The sequence below is a fragment of the Onychostruthus taczanowskii genome, unplaced genomic scaffold, assembly GCF_017590055.1.
Source record: "Onychostruthus taczanowskii isolate IOZ18803 unplaced genomic scaffold, ASM1759005v1 scaffold64, whole genome shotgun sequence".
In the NCBI taxonomy this organism is placed as follows: domain Eukaryota; kingdom Metazoa; phylum Chordata; class Aves; order Passeriformes; family Passeridae; genus Onychostruthus; species Onychostruthus taczanowskii.
Window position 1 is genome coordinate 1,346,124 of NW_024504122.1, and position 13,092 is coordinate 1,359,215.

A 13,092-nucleotide genomic window follows, 5' to 3' on the forward strand; every position below is an offset into this window, starting at 1 on the left:
TTCTGGTATGTGGGAAGTGTCTTTCCTAAGTTTTGTTTCCTCTTCTACTGGAAAGAGTAATATCCCTTTTTCTAACCCCTTGGACAGTTTCAGAATGAAGTGAATCACAGCAAAGGGAGGTTTCCAAAGTTATGTGGGCACCAGAGGATAGGGAGAGGCAACTTGAAGTATTTTTTAACTGCCTGACAAGGGCTGAGATCAATAGGAGCTAGACACCCGACTTGTTCAGAAGCTTTTGAAAACCATACTGGAAATCTAACTTGCATCTTGTTCCTCATAAATATCTTTGAAGTCTCACTCTTAATATAATTGAGAATTGAGCCATTGTACCTTCAGTGCTTCTGAAGATAAATGTTGGTACCTTACAGTGCTATTGATTGGTATAAAAATAAAGGCTTTATATTAAACCACTTAATGTGACAGAGAGGAGAGAATGCAGCAATTCCTCTAATGTCCTTAGTGCTTCTGTGTCATAGGTAATCTTATTTTTGCTTTACTAATGTATTGGTATTGGTTCTCTTCATTTATTTATGTTTACATAAATTTTCAACCATGTTTGGGAAGTGCAGCTTGTGCTGGAAAGAGGTATGGTCCTTGTACAACCACATTGTTCTGATGTGTGACAGAGACATCCCAGCAGGCAGCAAACACAGGGAGCATAAATGACATTTTAGGGCCCAAATCAGCAAGGCCCTAGTGCCAGCAGTGGCTGTGGAAGGCAGAATGCAGGTGTCTGACTGAGGAATTTGTGCCTGCTCCATATTTAGAGGGACATGTATACAAATTTCATTATCTCAGACAGCTCTGGAAATTACCTGTTCTTCATGTCACGCACCTCGATTTGGATTTGGTCCATTATTCTGCATTGGACCTACCATTTTTGGTAGGAAAAAAGCCCTGTTATATGATATATGTGCTGAATTATGTTATTTGATGAAACAGAGGGAGGTGGGAAGCAGTAAGATGTATTTCAACTCAACATCTGTGTCCTGGGTGCATGAACAGAGTCTTCCTTCTGCAAAGCTCCTTCAGGCTTCCATTTTTTGGACACAGTGTTCTTGCACACTGAAGGCACCAACTAATGCCTCAAGTCCAGCTCCCTTTTCTTTCCTGCACATATTACAGGCAGAGACAGATGGAAACTTGAAATTGCTGGCCTCAGCTCCTGGATCATGTTGGCACCTTTGGCTTCTTACAGGGCAGCTGCATTCTGCAAAACAGCCCAGTGCATGTATCTTGATATGTAATCCTAGAAGAGGCTTCTAAATATAAGTGGGGGTTCTTTGCTACTGTTTGAAGGGGGTCAGCCAGACACTCAAAACATGGTGTAAGTTTCATTAGATTGAACAAAAAAAAAAAATCTCGGGGATAATATGAAATTAAATTCTTGGGGTGTCTCTCTGCAGGCACACCCAGGGGTTTACAGCTTTCCCCTGAAGATCAGCACTGGCTCTTCAATTTATGTGGTTGCAACCAGGATCCATGAGTGGTGAGGCTCCAGAAGTTGTAGCTTTTGGACCTCTATCTTTGGATATGTGCTCATAGTGTGTTCTGCCTCTCAACATGGAAACGGGTTGTATCTGGTTGCTGCCACAGTGTCCCTCACTCTCAGCATCTGTTCAGGTGCCTCTGCTGAAACAGTGTCCAGACATCTCTCTCTAGGCTCATTTCCTCCCCTGGACCCCAACTTGGGCTGCCAGTTATTTATTACTGATTGTCTCAGGAGGGAGAAGATGGAGTCATCTCCCCCATCAGTTTTTACTTGGTGTGTGTTTGTGTGTGCACACATGCAGGAAGGGTTGAAGGGTTGAATTCCCAAAGGCAAGTAAGATCTAAATACAAGAAAAGTCACTGGATTGATGGGGGCCAAGCTGGTTAGAAACATCCTGGTTACCTGACAGCTGTTCAGGAGCCTTTGTGGAAGGTGGAATCCATATCACCAAACCTGGAACAGATGTGGAACCTACTCTGGCTTTGTAGCAGATACCTCCAGGCAAGGCTGGAGCTCAGGGCTCTGCAGAGCTGCTGCCTCACCCCCAGCTCTCGGTCTCCACAGGCAGCACCTTCAGGCTCAAAAACTACCTAAATGTTGGTTTCCTCTTACGGTCCTTCCACCTGCAATCTCATTTTGAATTAGCAGGAGTGCAGTGTTGGAGCAAAGGAGGGATGCAGTGGTGTGTGAGGGATTTCTTCAGTGCACTCCCAGCTTTCCCTTTCCCAAGCACAGTGGCATGTTCTGCAGCACAGCAGGACATGTGTCCCTGAGCCTCTGAGGAGGCTGCCCAACCTCCTCTGCTGCACTCCCTGCCAGCCTGGCAAAGTGGGCTAAACCCACAAGTGACCTGAAAGGAGGAGGGGGCCTGGAAACAAATCACTCAGCCACTGCAAAGATGGAGGAACAAATTTGGGACCACAAGACATAGTAAGAAATGTACTGTCTTGAACGCTGGGGTAAGTTCTGTTCTGCTCCCACACAGCTCACTCTCCACAGCACACAAGCTGCAAGAAGCACTTGCTCATGTGTCCTTTATAATGTGATTTATGGCATGTGTGAATCTGATCTCCCAGCTCACGTCTGAGGATGGCTCCTCGGGGTTTGTCATCTCTCTCTGTAGGGCTGAGTCAGCTTCCACACCACTTGCAATGGCTTCTCTTTGGCTAAATAAGCTTGCATCGTGTGTCAAGGCAAAAGAACTTTGCCAGATATCAATGGATTCTTCAGGACTTTGAACTGCACAGCCTGAGGCTGAAGGCATTTCTTTTTTGACACCTACACTGAGGTAAGAGAAGGGGAAACTCCACTGGAAGTGAAGTATCCAGACCAAAGCAGGCTGTATGGTCGTGGTGAGCCATGGCAGCCTCATGTTCACATTTCAACCAGTATTCAGTGGGGGCTTAACTGCCTCTTGATTTTAATCAAATAATAAGAGATATAATCCAAATAGTGAAAATGAGATTCTGGCTTAGAGCACGGTGTTTGGTGAGTGTCATCCCTGACTTCTGTGCCTGAAAATCTTGTAAGGTCACTCCTCACCTAATCCAAGACATGCATTCCCTAACACAGGTCTGTCCTGACCTCAGACTTATCCTGTTTGGTCATACTTTCATTTAAAATGAGTCAGCTGATAGAGAGGGATGGTAAGTGATATCTCCAAGGGGGTAGAGTGACTCAGTAGCAAAGATGTCACTTCACTTGACCCCTCAGCCTGTACAGCACCCAAAGTGCTCTGTAATGATTCCCAGAACTTTGACCAGCTCTGCTGAGTCTCATCATTTTAAGAGCCAAGAACCAAACTGCCTTAAAATTAACTTCTGACTAAGAAGATTTAATAGTCAGGCCAGGTCTAGCTTGTGTTTACTAAAAAAGGTAGGTGTAAGGGAGAGAAAAAGGAGCTGAGCTTTGCTTGTGGCTACTGACATGGCAACAAACAGAGACCACACAGCTCTTCATATCCTGCAGGACCTGTACAAGCCTCTGCTTTTAAAACCTCACATTGTCCTAGGAGGTGGTGTGGCACAGTCATGACACCAGATGAAGCATTTCATCAATTACTTTTATCTTGTTTTATGGGCTTGTTTTAGAGTCTGAAAGCAGAATGTGTCTTTTTTTTTCTTCTTCTTTTTTTTTTTTCTTTTTTTCTTTTTTTTTTTTAAAGGTATTTCTTGTTCAGAATTAGTCACTTGTGTATTTTCCCTGATCCTTTTTCCCTAACAGGGCAGAGGTAGAAAAGGTATTTTGTAGTCTTCCTTTGAAATGTGGAGGCTGGTTCAGATGGGCTGGAAGAGGGTGAGTTTTTATGCCCTTCAGGCTGCAGAGCATAAAAGGAGGCAAAAAGTCATGGATGCTGTTAAAGGGAGGAGCAGAACTCCAGGGTTCCAGAATCAGTGGGAGGCTGAGCTCTGCCAGGCCCTGTGGCTTGTCTTCAGCTAATCCCTCACTTCCCACATCTCCTGCATTAACAGCTGTGAGGGAATGGGGCTCCCACTCAGGCTGAGGGGAGAAAACAACACTCCAGTGAATGCGAGGACTGTGCACACAGACGTGTGTGAGGAGGTGGGGGATGATTTAGTTGTTCGTGGTGTGATGCCATCCAGCCCTCCATACTCCCAGGGAGCAGCATCTGACAGAGCGAGTTACAGGCTGATTGCTCCAGGAGTGCGCTACACCCACCTGTCAGGGCAAGGGGAGACAAGAACCAGCCCCGAAAGGGGAGCAGACACAGGGAAAACAGGGAGGGGAAGGCAGCAACAGTGAGGCTGAAATGCCTTGTCCGTGGCCTCTGTCCTGTCCACAGCCCAGCAGCTCCCAGAGGTTTTGGCATGGAGCACACCACGGATGGTTCATCAACATGGAAGGAGGAACCGTCACATTTTAACACCAGGCTTTAAAATGAATGCCACAGACTGGTTACCACAGCCTCGTGATCTGCTAGCAGTCCTTACCCTACAGTTTGTCACCACTCTGTGGTTCCCAGAAGAACAAAAACACTGCAAAGGCCAGGTCCCAGATGAAAGTACCATGGCCTGTTATGGGTCCATGTGGCTGTTGTGCAGATCATCACAATGATCCTGAATGGGCAAGGCATGGTACCCTGTACTGCAAACAGTGCTGGCCAAGAAAACTGGGGAGAACAAAACAACTGGGGCTGGAGACAAGGAGTTTGGCAGCACTAAGCTGTGTGAAACACCAAAATAACAGCAGCTGCATTTCACAGCAGGGGCTGCGTGCAGGGCTGGGGAAGAGCTGCCTGCACACATTGCCCTGGCAGCCTGTCCTGGGCAGGGTGTTCGGCCCCCGGGGCAAAAAAGGGAGCAGCTGCTCCCGAAACACGGCGGGACCAGCAGGGCACGGGCACGGCCATCCCGGCAGAGCTCTCCCACAATGTTACCGTGTGTGGATGCTTCCATTTGGTAGAAATCCTTCTGTCTGTGTGCAGGTTGCTTCTATTTGTCATTAAAAGCAAGCAGTTTGCCTGTAAAGAGAATGTGTCACACCTGCAGGCCTCAGCTCTGTGGCTGTGAGGAAAGTGGAACAGAAAACCAGCAACAACTGGGGGAGAGCCAAGGGTAAAACAAGATAGCGTGAGTAGGAATGCTTTGAGAAATGTATCAGTGAAATTTCATCTGGGAAACATTTATGAGCTGAGGACTTGGCCTTCCATCTGTGTCCCACAGCCGGGCCAGAGCTGACGGTTCCAGCGCGCTCGGACTGAGGCGCTCAGGGATGCGCCATTGTCCGCGGCTCCAACACCGCCCTCAGGCGCTGCCCCGGGCATGGAGCCGGGCCCCGGCAGCAGTGCGTGCTGAGGGGGTTGCCCGCCATGGAGCTCGGCCATGGAGCCCAGCCATGGAGCCCGGCCATGGAACTCGGCCATGGAGCTCGGCCATGGAGCCCGCCATGGAGCTCGGCCGTGAAGCCTGCCATGGAGCCTGCCAGGGAGCCAGGCCATGGAGCCCGGCCATGGAGCCCGGCCATGGAGCCCCGCCATGGAGCCCGGCCATGGAGCTCGGCCATGGAGCCCCGCCATGGAGCTCGGCCATGGAGCTCGCCATGGTGCCCGGCATGGAGCTCGGCCATGGAGCTCGCCATGGAGGTCGGAGCAGGCCGGAACGGCCGCGCCGGGCTCAGTTCCCCCCGGCGGGCGCGGGCCCGGCCCGGCGGAAGCGGAAGCGCGGCGGCGGCGGCGGGAGCGCGGCGGGCGGTGGGTGCGGGCCCGGCGGGGCAGGGCAGGGCAGGGCAGGGGCGGCTCCCGGGGTCGCGGTCCCGGGGCTGCCAGGCCGGGCTGTGCCCCCCGTGCCTCGCGGAGGTCCCGGTGCCGTGGGCCCCTTCCGTGCGCACCCACGCGGGGCTGGGTCTCTGTAGGTGCTGCCGCTCCCGGAGGAAAGCGGGGACTGAGGGAGCGGCGGCGGGACTGAGCTCTCCGCAGGGAATTCTCACAGCCCCGAGGCTGCCAGAGCTCCAGGAGCGTTGGGACGCCGCTCTCCGGCACTGGGTGGGAGTGTTGGGTGTCTGTGCTGGGCCGGGTGCTCCCTGTGGGGCCCCTCAGCTCAGGACATTCTGTGGTTCTTTGTTTAGAGCCCACTTCAGCTGCTGTCAGCATCCTCGGCAGGGTGGGATAACTTACTCTAGTGAGGTGCCATTTCAGGCAGGCTGCCTTTGGAGCTGTTGCCGCTGGGCGGTGCGGCGCTGCGCTCGGGGCGAGGGCGGAGCGGCAGCCGGGGCCTGGGGACGCCGCAGCGTTGCGCTGGCGCGGCCCCGCGGGCCAGCTCCCTGCCTGGCTCTGCCAGCGGTGCTCGTGCACGCTGCTGTAGCACGTTGCCAGCAGGGGCCAAAAACTGTCACTCGGTGCCTTTGTTCAGAGTATGGTGTCACTTTACAATGGGTTAATCACGTTTCTGAGGCTCTTCAACTCAAAAGCACAGCCCAGGGCTATGATGAGTTTCCTTTCCTGCCTGCTGGTGTTCCAGCCGTGGGAGCACATGTGCTAATCTGGCTTTGCCTGCTCTTTTAGATCCGTAAAAATGGGGAACACGAGCAGCGAGCGAGCGGGGCTGGAGCGCCATGGGCACAAAGGCACCCGAGGGGACAGCTCGGGAGGAGCCACCAAGGAGGGGGACAGACCCAAAATCCTCATGGACAGTCCTGAAGATGCAGACTTGTTCCATTCAGAGGAAATGAAGGTATTGCTGGTTTGTTCTCCTAGCATTTCTTGTTTGGAATGCTCTGGGGCTGTTTGCAACCTGCAGGGAATTTGTCATTGAGTTTACACAAAGCTGTCCATCCCCCTTCCTTCCCATGCCAAGGAGAGTGAATTGGTGTTTAAGCAGGTATAATTGGGACTGGAGGGAGGAGCATTATTTTGCCTTCCACTATTCCTGCAAATTTGGAAGGCTTTAACACCTTTGCAGAATTTGTGCAAATGAACTTGTGAACAGTACCTAGAAACGCAGCTTGTATTCTGCATCTGACAAAACCTGCTTGTAGTAGACTTGGAGAATTGTGCCTGAGGGCAAAAAAAGCCTTCAGTACAACAGAGGTTGTCATAGACTGCCAGGAAAGAAGCTTTTTTTGATTGAGACGTTGTGCTTGTAGGCTCCACTGGAGAAAGAAGAATTTCTAGCTTGGCAGCAGGACCTGGAGGTGAATGACAAAACCCCCACTCAAGCTCGGCCAACAGTGTTCCGCTGGACTGGAGGAGGGAAAGAGGTTTATTTGTCAGGGTCCTTCAACAACTGGAGCAAAATTCCTCTGACAAGGAGGTAATGAAGTGCTGCTGCAGTGTGTTCCCCCTGGCCTGGCAGTGCTCAGTGCCATGAGGGAGGTGGCCAGCTGAGAGATGGGACTGGGCCTGATTTACCACTGTCCTGCCTCTCTCCTCAAGCCCTCGATGACAATGTGACTTCTCCATTCTTGGGTGGCACAGGGTGGAGGTTGAGCTGTGTGTCAGTTCACTGGGCACAACACAGATAACCCCAAAGAGTCCCTGCCGTGAGCCTGTGCCTGGAGCAGGGCTGGGCAGTGGAAAGGGGAGCTGGTTCCAGCAGAGTGTCTCTGTGACACATCCTTGCCATGTCAGTGGCTTTTGCCCAGCTCAGAGGGCCCAGAGGCTGTGGCCTGTTGGAGCAGCATCAGCTGTTTCTCAGCTTTTTTGAGATGCTGCTAAAGCCTTCTGAAGAATCAGGGAGTTCACAGCCCAAGAAGTTTGGAAATTGCCAAGCAGCAGCTCTTCAGACCCAAAGTAGCCCAGAAGTATTGGGTTGCTGCTTTTATCTGCTCATTGTTCATTTATTTCATGGGCATTTGGGAAATGCAATTTATGATGGCAAATACTGAAAGGCAAGGAAATATGAGAAAGCTGATCTTGTTCCATCAGCAGATAAATGAGGTCTGCTGTGCTAACAACATGAAGATGTGAGAGTGACTTTACAAATGCTCAGTGCCAATTATGGGATGTCAGGAGTGTGGGGGGACTCACTGTCACAGAGGAAATTATCATGAGCATTAATCATAATTTGATTCCTTACCTTTGAATTGCATCAGAGATTCTCTGCCTGTTTAAGGTTTTGCACGTTGAGGAGGCTTGTGCTCTGTGTCACAGTGTGTGTCACAGTTTAGAGACCAAGGTACTTTTCAGAATTTTGCAGGGCTGATTGTTTGTCTTGAATTCCAGTCACAATAACTTTGTGGCAATCCTGGACCTGCCAGAAGGAGAGCACCAGTACAAGTTCCTGGTGGATGGGCAGTGGACACACGATCCTGCAGAGGTAATGTTTGCTTTGAGTCACCGTTTATTGATTGAGGCATCTGAAGAGGAGAAAGGGGCTGTTCAAGCTGGGGACAGAGAGGATTCTGATGGCTGCTGGCCTGGGTGGCAGCATCAGCCTGAGCTCAGAGGGCAGGAGATGCAGTGAGGGACAGGATCTCTTGGCCACTGGTTTATAAGTGATGCCAAGCTTTTCTTGTCCAGTGCCAAACTGCCTTTTAGAGCATTGCAGCCCTGCTGGCAGCCCAGAGCTCACTGTGCCTTCCTGGCTCTCTGTGCCAGCATGTTGCTATTGCTGCTCTAGATCTTTTCACAGTCCAGTAATTGTGCCAAAATCTAGCAGGTCTGTTTTTCCTCCTCTGCTATAAAATGAGCTTTAACCCCAGCCTGCCCAGCAGTTCCCCATGTGCTTAAGGACACAGTGTCCAGAGCTGGTGTCACAGGTAACTCCAGCCCAGACCTGACCCCTGCCTTGTCTGGAGCCCTGTGGGCTTGGCACGTTCAGCTGCCATTTTCCCCTCCCAGCCCTTAAAATCCTTCACTTCCTCTTAACCTAACACACACTGAGCTCTTCTCACATCTGGTTCTGTCATATTTCAAAAGTTACGTACCTCATTCTTGGTAATGCTGATTGTGCAGTACTGAGAATCTGTTAGTCCCACAGGCTTTTTTATTCTGGTTTTCTGTCTTGTCTTTTGCCAGCCAGTAGTAACCAGCCAGCTGGGTACTGTCAACAACATCATCCAGGTGAAGAAAACTGACTTTGAAGTGTTCGACGCTTTGATGGTGGACTCCCAAAAATGTTCAGACATGTCTGGTATGAGCTTACTGGTAACTTTATGTCACACTTTTTAGTGCTGTTCAAAATTTCATTTTCCCTTTTTATCTGAGTTAAAGCTCCAGCAGAGATTAATCTCCACTTGTGTCAGGCCCTGTGGTGTGTGCAGGAATCACAGATGTGCAAAGGAAGAAAGTGGAATGCACAGAGGAGGAAGCCTGTGACAAAGCAACACAAATCTGATGAGGAGGAAGTCCTGGGTGCTCAATAACTTTGTTTGCCCCTGCTGTGTGCAGTGGCTGGGTTTAGGGCAGTCACTGGTGGATCAGTCTCTGCTTTACCACATCAAACCAACGCTGACAGCCTGCACTGCTCAATTCAGTCTTCCTCTGCTAAGGAGGTGGCTCAGGAGGTCAGGAGTTGTAGTTCAGCAGAGAGAAATTAGGTGCATCTCAGTCATAACACAGGCTGGGGAGTATCCTCACAGTGTAGTATAAATTATCTACCTAAGAATAATACAAAAATCTGAAGTTTCATGTTGCAGTGTAACAGGAGAGAGCTGGGATTTAGCTTGAGCCATGTCTGAGGTCAGCCTTGCCCTGTTGGCTGCTGAGCTCTGGAGGGATGGAGCCCATGACTGAAGCAGTACCTTGCACCCTTCTTCAGCAGACCTTTGAACCTGAGGCAGGAGGTGTGTTTGGGTGTGTTTTGTTGCTCTGTGCAACTTTGCTCTGGACAAAGCCTTTTTGGAGAAAGTGTTACGTAATTGGGGCAGGCCAGGAGGAGATTCTAGTAGATGCCTTCCCCCACAGGCTGTAGCAGTGTTTCCTTTCCCTGGTCAGACTTGGAAGGGCTTTTCCCACAGCCCAGTCTGCAGAGGGGAGCAGTTGCCTTTCACAGGTGCCTCCCATGTTCTTGTCCCTTGGAGGGAGCCTTGTAGGGCAGCCTGCACTGTGGAGTGTTTGCAGGAGAAGGGCTGGGTAGAGAAGTTCTGAAGTGCAGTTGTGTCCTCAGAACTCTGCTGCCCAGAACCTCTCAGCTCCTTCCAAGTCAGACTTTGGGCACCTTAAATCCCCTCTTGGGCAGTGACTGATCCACTGGCACTGCACCAGCTGCTGCAGTTGTTGTACTTAAGTGCCATTGATTCCTTTAGGCTGCATGTACCTATAAAGAGCAGATGTTCTTGCAAAGTATTCAGGATTAAATATTTACCATCTGTCTGGCAGAGTTGTCCAGTTCACCGCCAGGACCGTACCACCAGGAGCCCTATGTCTGCAAGGCAGAGGAGCGCTTCAAATCTCCACCCATTCTCCCCCCACACCTGTTGCAGGTTATCCTGAACAAGGACACAGGCATTTCTGTGAGTACATCACTTGGGTTTGCTAAATAATGCCTTTGAGGGTGGGAACAGATGGGGAAAAATCTGGATATGGGCAGGGGACAGCTTAGGAAAAACCTTAGGATAAGTTATTGTGCTGGTAAGTTCCTTATGTATGTCCAGATGGATTAATCTGAAGTAAATCTATTTTTCTAGTTGACTGTCTTTAACATGGAAAACTAGAATGCTGTTTTCCTCCCAAAAGCTTAATCTTGTTAGCTGTGAAGACACCAGAAGCACATAAGGGATAATCACAGTCTGATGTGTGGTCCTGGTGAGGATGCAGAGGGTTTTACCCAGAGGGAGCTGGGGTTGTTCTGAAATGGTGACCGTGTTTGTGATGGACTCAGAGTGAGCAGCAGTGATGTACTGAGGGTGTGGCTGGCCACAGATGCTGTTTGTCACCCCTCAGCTGTGAGGAGTGAACTGTGACTCCTGTTACTGTCACACTGTCCCTCTTCTCTGCAGTGTGACCCCGCTCTGCTCCCCGAGCCCAACCACGTCATGTTGAACCACCTGTATGCACTTTCCATCAAGGTGAGAGGCCAGGGCATGTCCTGCCCAGGGCAGCCTGGGTGTCTGGCCATGGCACGTGCTCACTTGTTTTCCCTCCCCTGTAGGATGGAGTGATGGTGCTCAGCGCTACACACCGTTACAAGAAGAAATACGTGACCACTTTGCTGTACAAGCCAATATGAGCATCACAGTCATTTGTGACCAATTGTTCTGGGCCAGTGCAGTCTCAGAAAAAAAATTGCTTCACTTAACCAAATGTACTTCTGCTCTGTGCTGTAGCAAACAAACTCTGATTTCATATTTTTCCTGAGACTTCCAGGTTCTCCTGTATTTGCCTTATTTTGTTAGCCCCACCTTGGAAGTTCTTGGAAATGGCAGCTTCACAGCAACCAGACAGGTGGCAAAGGTGTCAGTGCCCCTGGTCAGCTCAGTTCAAAAACCACCAATTTAATTAGGCTGAATAATGTCAGGGCAGCAACAGATCCAAGAGCTTTAGCAGCGAGGCAGACTGGGAGTCTGCCAGCCCAAAGTCTGGAAAGTTCAGGATTCCTGGGGAATCTGATTTGAGCATAACACTTAGCAAAAGCAAGCTCATTACTGCTTCCGTTGCTCATCAAACACTATTTCAGTAGCAAGTTCCAAACTTGCCTGGCTGAATTAAGTGTGACTATGGATGATCATTTTGTAGCAGCCTTTTCTGGGCAAAATCAGCAACATAATCATCACTACAAGCTCGTTATTATTTTACGGTAGAGTGGGGTGCACTGTTTCTACTGTGAATAGCTCTGTAGTTTTTTCTCTTCATGAGAACTGAAATACATCTTTTCCCCTGTGGAATTTCTGGTAAAGACAATTGTTTTTAATGGCTGGATTTTTCTGTAAATCATAACTGTGTCTTGCAGTAATCTGCTTTTGGGAAACTGGTTTCTCTTGATGTCACTGATGAGGACTTCCTTCAGCTGGGACAGGTGGCTGGAAGGAGATGGATGGATTCAGTTTAGGGATGAGTTCCTCAGTAACAGCCTGAGGGTGACTGTAAGTCTCCTGTGTCCAGTGGCCAAACTTTCCCCTCAGTGTCAGCAGAGTGCTGGATGCAGCAGCACTGCAGCCCTCTGTGCCCGGGGCTGGAGCCGGGCAACTTTTTATTCTGTTTCTGTTTTCTGAGTGGTTCTAGTAATGCCAGGCTGCCTGTCCTTGGTGTTGACAGCCTGTTTTATCCCAAAACAAATGCAACATTAATGCAAACCTGCTGCCAGTGTGCTTGTTTTGGTGCCTGGGGCACCGTGACCGTGCCAATGATAAGCAGCCCTCCCACTGTGGGGGAAAGCACTTTGCACAAGTCTGTGAGGACTCTGAGCAGGGACAGCTGCAGCAGCCAGCGTGGAGCGAGCCACAGTGGGAGGGTGCCTTGCCATCCTGGGGTCTGTTCACCAGCCGTGTTGCAATATCTTCAGTAGCTGAGTAGATCTGGGTCTAGTGCAATGGTTTTCTCTGAAAACTCTTTCTTCATTCTGTGCTGTGGATAGTATTTGGTATTCTGAACTACAGAATTGCTTGTTTTCAACCTCTTTAGAAACAAATAAAACATTTTCAAGAGAAGTGGGTGACTTGGCTTGTTATTACCTTTCCCACCTGTGGTAATTTTCCCTTCAGTGAGTTATTTTGTTATTACATGTGATTTCCTGATTGCAGTTTTATGCCTTGGTGAGTTGTACAAGCTTTTCATTAAATGATGCAGATTGAAACACTTTCTCCTCTTGCACTCAGTCAGTGAACAAGACTGAGGTGTTCATGTTTATGTGTGATGTAAAGTTTAGAAGGATGGACAAGAGGCCACTTATTAAAGAACTCCAGCAACAGAGCTGGAAAGCTTGGGATGGGCCTTAAGCCTCCTGTCAGCCTCTCTTTGTTCCAGCAGCCACTTCAAGCAGACCTTTTTCCCCAGGTCTTTGTCCTCACCAGGGTGACTCTGGGGTCCCAGGCTCACGCAGGTCCGGCTGTGTGAGGGACAGTGTGTCCCTGCAGTGTCCAGGGAATGCCAGGGCTGGGGGATGTGTGGTCAGTGCTGGTACCTGCAGAGCACTCCGTGTTCTTCATCAGTGCATCAGGTATGCTGGAACCCCGGACAGGAACAACTCTTGTGTAGAAAGCTTGAG

General features: G+C 49.9%; 1 protein-coding gene across 2 annotated transcripts; it reads left to right on the top strand.

The window, feature by feature from the left end:
• Window positions 1–5,671: 5,671 nt before the first annotated feature.
• Window positions 5,672–12,535, top strand: PRKAB1 (protein kinase AMP-activated non-catalytic subunit beta 1). Of its 2 annotated transcripts, none has more exons than XM_041420503.1 (8): window positions 5,672–5,702; window positions 6,513–6,681; window positions 7,094–7,260; window positions 8,172–8,265; window positions 8,967–9,081; window positions 10,269–10,402; window positions 10,889–10,957; window positions 11,041–12,535. In XM_041420503.1, the coding sequence occupies exons 2-8, from the start codon at window positions 6,523–6,525 to the stop codon at window positions 11,116–11,118; spliced, it is 816 nt and encodes a 271-aa protein (XP_041276437.1). In that variant the 5' UTR covers window positions 5,672–5,702; window positions 6,513–6,522; the 3' UTR covers window positions 11,119–12,535. The 2 variants fall into 2 exon arrangements, with proteins under 2 accessions (XP_041276437.1, XP_041276436.1); XM_041420502.1 differs by lacking the exon at window positions 5,672–5,702 and adding an exon at window positions 5,720–5,993.
• Window positions 12,536–13,092: the final 557 nt, after the last annotated feature.

What these genes read in the sequence shown, in the direction of transcription:
- PRKAB1 (XM_041420503.1), top strand. Translation starts at nt 6,523, where the DNA reads ATGGGGAACACGAGCAGCGAGCGAGCGGGGCTGGAGCGCCATGGGCAC. An exon ending in TCCATTCAGAGGAAATGAAG is followed by an intron (nt 6,682 to 7,093) that starts GTATTGCTGGTT and finishes TTGTGCTTGTAG; the next exon opens with GCTCCACTGGAGAAAGAAGA. An exon ending in TGTATGCACTTTCCATCAAG is followed by an intron (nt 10,958 to 11,040) that starts GTGAGAGGCCAG and finishes CCTCCCCTGTAG; the next exon opens with GATGGAGTGATGGTGCTCAG.